The sequence below is a fragment of the Phascolarctos cinereus genome, unplaced genomic scaffold (genome assembly GCF_003287225.1).
Source record: "Phascolarctos cinereus isolate Bilbo 61053 unplaced genomic scaffold, phaCin_HiC Scaffold_1;HRSCAF=81, whole genome shotgun sequence".
Lineage (NCBI taxonomy): Eukaryota > Metazoa > Chordata > Mammalia > Diprotodontia > Phascolarctidae > Phascolarctos > Phascolarctos cinereus.
In genome coordinates this window covers 219,329,875-219,332,819 of record NW_027555514.1, presented here as the reverse complement: position 1 = coordinate 219,332,819, position 2,945 = coordinate 219,329,875, and the positions used below count along the sequence as shown (strand labels likewise).

The 2,945-nt window shown below is 43.6% G+C and overlaps 1 protein-coding gene across 1 annotated transcript; it reads left to right on the top strand.

The window, feature by feature from the left end:
- Positions 1 to 212: 212 nt before the first annotated feature.
- On the top strand, positions 213 to 1,142 carry LOC110211071 (olfactory receptor 10P22-like). The gene is given in 1 exon segment (XM_020990266.1): positions 213 to 1,142. A coding segment is annotated over 1 exon segment (930 nt).
- Positions 1,143 to 2,945: the final 1,803 nt, after the last annotated feature.

Below are 2,945 nucleotides of genomic sequence, written 5' to 3'. Positions count from 1 at the left end.
AAGAAGTTAAAAATAATCATTCATGGTATAGTTTTCTCAGAAAGAACATTCTAATATCCCATTGCTCATTCATTACAGTCTCTACACCTGGGAAGTTCTTGTCTTCTCTAACCTGGATCTCTTTTACTCCAGCAGTTTGTCTACTTCTTTCTCTTCTTTGTGACCATTAACTACTCTCCTTTGGTCCTATCCCCAGATGCAGATTTAGGGACATGGATGATGCTAATGGGACAACAGTGACTGAGTTAATTTTGTTGGGATTCTCATATTTGGGGGCCTACCAGAGTGCCCTCTTTTGGGGAGTGCTCTTCGTGTACTTGGTCACCTTGCTGGGCAACTCCCTGATCATCACCCTTACCCTGCTGGACTCGGCCCTTTGCACTCCCATGTACTTCTTCCTTTGACATCTCTCTATGATAGAGATTCTCTATACTACGACTATTGTGCCTAGGATGCTGACTGACCTGCTGTCCTCACATCCTGCCATCTCTCCTGCCAGCTGCTTCACCCAGATGTTTTTCTTTGCCCTCTTTGGCATTGCTGAGTGCTGCCTGCTCACTGCCATGGCCTATGACCGTTATGCTGCCATTTGTCAGCCCCTGCATTATGCCATGCTGATGAAGCGTCAGGCATGTGTGGGTATGGTGGGTGCTTCCTATCTGATGGGCCTCATCACAGGCACCACCCACTCCATATTCATCTTTACCTTGCCCTTCCATGGCACCAACATTGTTCACCACTTCCTATGTGACAATTTGCCTGTTTTGAGACTGGCAAGTGGAGACACATTCTGGGGTGAGGTTGGGAATCTTGGTGTCACCCTGCTGTTTATCATGACTCCCTTTGCACTGATCCTGTTTTCCTATATTTGCATCCTGATTACCATCCTTGGGGTAGCCTCTGCTCAGGGCCGCCAAAAAGTCTTCTCTACTTGCTCTTCCCACCTACTGGTTGTCACACTCTTCTTTGGGACTGTAACTCTTGCCTACATGAAACCTGGAGCCAATGCTACTCAGGACACGGACCAAATTGTCTCCTTGTTCTATACAGTTGTAACCCCTATGCTCAACCCTTTTATCTATACCCTGAGGAACAAAGAGGTGATGGGAGCCCTGAGGCACAAGGTAACAAAACACTTTTGAAGTCTTTACCTGGTCCAGTGGTTTGCTTGACTTCCTTTTTGGTGAGTTAAGAGATGCTTCATGACCTTTGTTTTTTTTTTTAAATTAAATTTTATCTTTTTCAACTATCAAACATTTTTATTTGTTCTTCCACCTCCTGCCCTGAAGGAAAAAGAGAACCAAACCTTTGTTACAAATATGTAAATCAATGAAAACAAATTCTTATATTGACTTCATTCAAAAATGTGTCTTATTCTGCACGTTTATTATTCTTTGCCATCATCACCTGAACTTTGTAAAGTGAAGGGGGCCTGAACCCCTGGATCTTTAGCACAGTAGGGGGATTTCTGGAGGATTACGGTTGAGATGGGCCTGGTCTTTCAGGACATTCTTCCTTTTCTCAGGGTCCTAGTGATCGCTGTCAGTTTTCATCTAAGATCCTGATGTGGTAGCTGTTTTCAGATTTGTGCTCCAAGCAGAGGCTGGAGGAGTGCTTTGGGAGGGATGTTCAGGTATGGGTTGGACTAGAAGGACTAGCAAGCTGAAGGACATAAACACGTACATTGAATTCTCCAAGCAGAAAAACAATGGTTGGAGTGGAGAAGGAGGCTGTGAGCTGCACACTGACCTCCTTAAGGTTACCTTTAACACAGATTCTGTGATTTGAATTCTGTGATATTCTGTGGGCATTGAGAATGTAAGTGTGTGAGAGGGATTCACATGGATTAAGGGATACAGATGTGAATGATTTAGTGTGATTATGATGTACCAGCTTTGACACACCTCAGACACCACTACCTGAGGGCTTGTCTGCAAGAACACTGAAATGGAGCCCTACCTTTCTCTGTGGTGAGGCATTCCTTTGGCCATGTTCAGTGCCAGTAACTATTTTGGTGGTGAGAACTATCAGAGAATAAACTCTATAAAAGTCTACCAGTGGCTGACAGTATTCAGATCAGTTTACTATGTACAAGCCATTTTGCAAAGTGCTGAGGACACAGAGACACAAATGTAACAAGTCCTTTTATAGGAGCTTGGATTTTGTCGGAGGAGATGCAGAATTTGGATTGATCTAAATTAGGAGATAAGTCTTGTTTAGATCACACTTGTTTATAGCTGCTTCTGTCTAATTGCTGTAATCTTTAGGATCTGTCCACCACTTATCCCCATCCCTGGCTGAGCTTTTCCTGAGATCCTTTTGGAATCATTAACTCCATGAGCTTCTGAATCCCACTGTGAGCTTGGATGGATCTATAGCCTGCGTCTAACTCCCTGGTTCTGGGATCAGCAGGTCTGACCTAGACTCTCTGTCTAACTCACTTTGCCCTATCTAAATAGATCACCCTATTGAGATCCTGGTGGTTATTTTCTGATCGCTCTGGTCATTCATTCTCTCTCTGTCTCTGTCTCTGTCTCTGTCTCTGTCTCTGTCTCTCTCTCTCTCTCTTTTTGGCTAGGCAATAGGATTAAGTGACTTGACCAGCATCACATAGCTAGTAAGTATCAAGTGTCTGAGGCTGAATTTAAACTCAGGTCCTCCTGACTCCAGGACCAGTGCTCTATTTACTGTGCCACCTACCTGCCCCCCATTCTCTCTTTTTTCTCAAGGATTTTGTTGTCAGGCTTGTGGTCTTCTCAGGGGACTTTTATATGTATATGCGTATATGTATATGTACATATATATGTTTACATATATGTATACACACATATAATGTTTATATCTCTCAAACACCCAAGCTTCCCATTTCATTGACTTCTCAACTACCAGGACCTGCACCTTCTCTCTCTCTTTCTCTCTAACATACACACACAGAGGGTAATCAT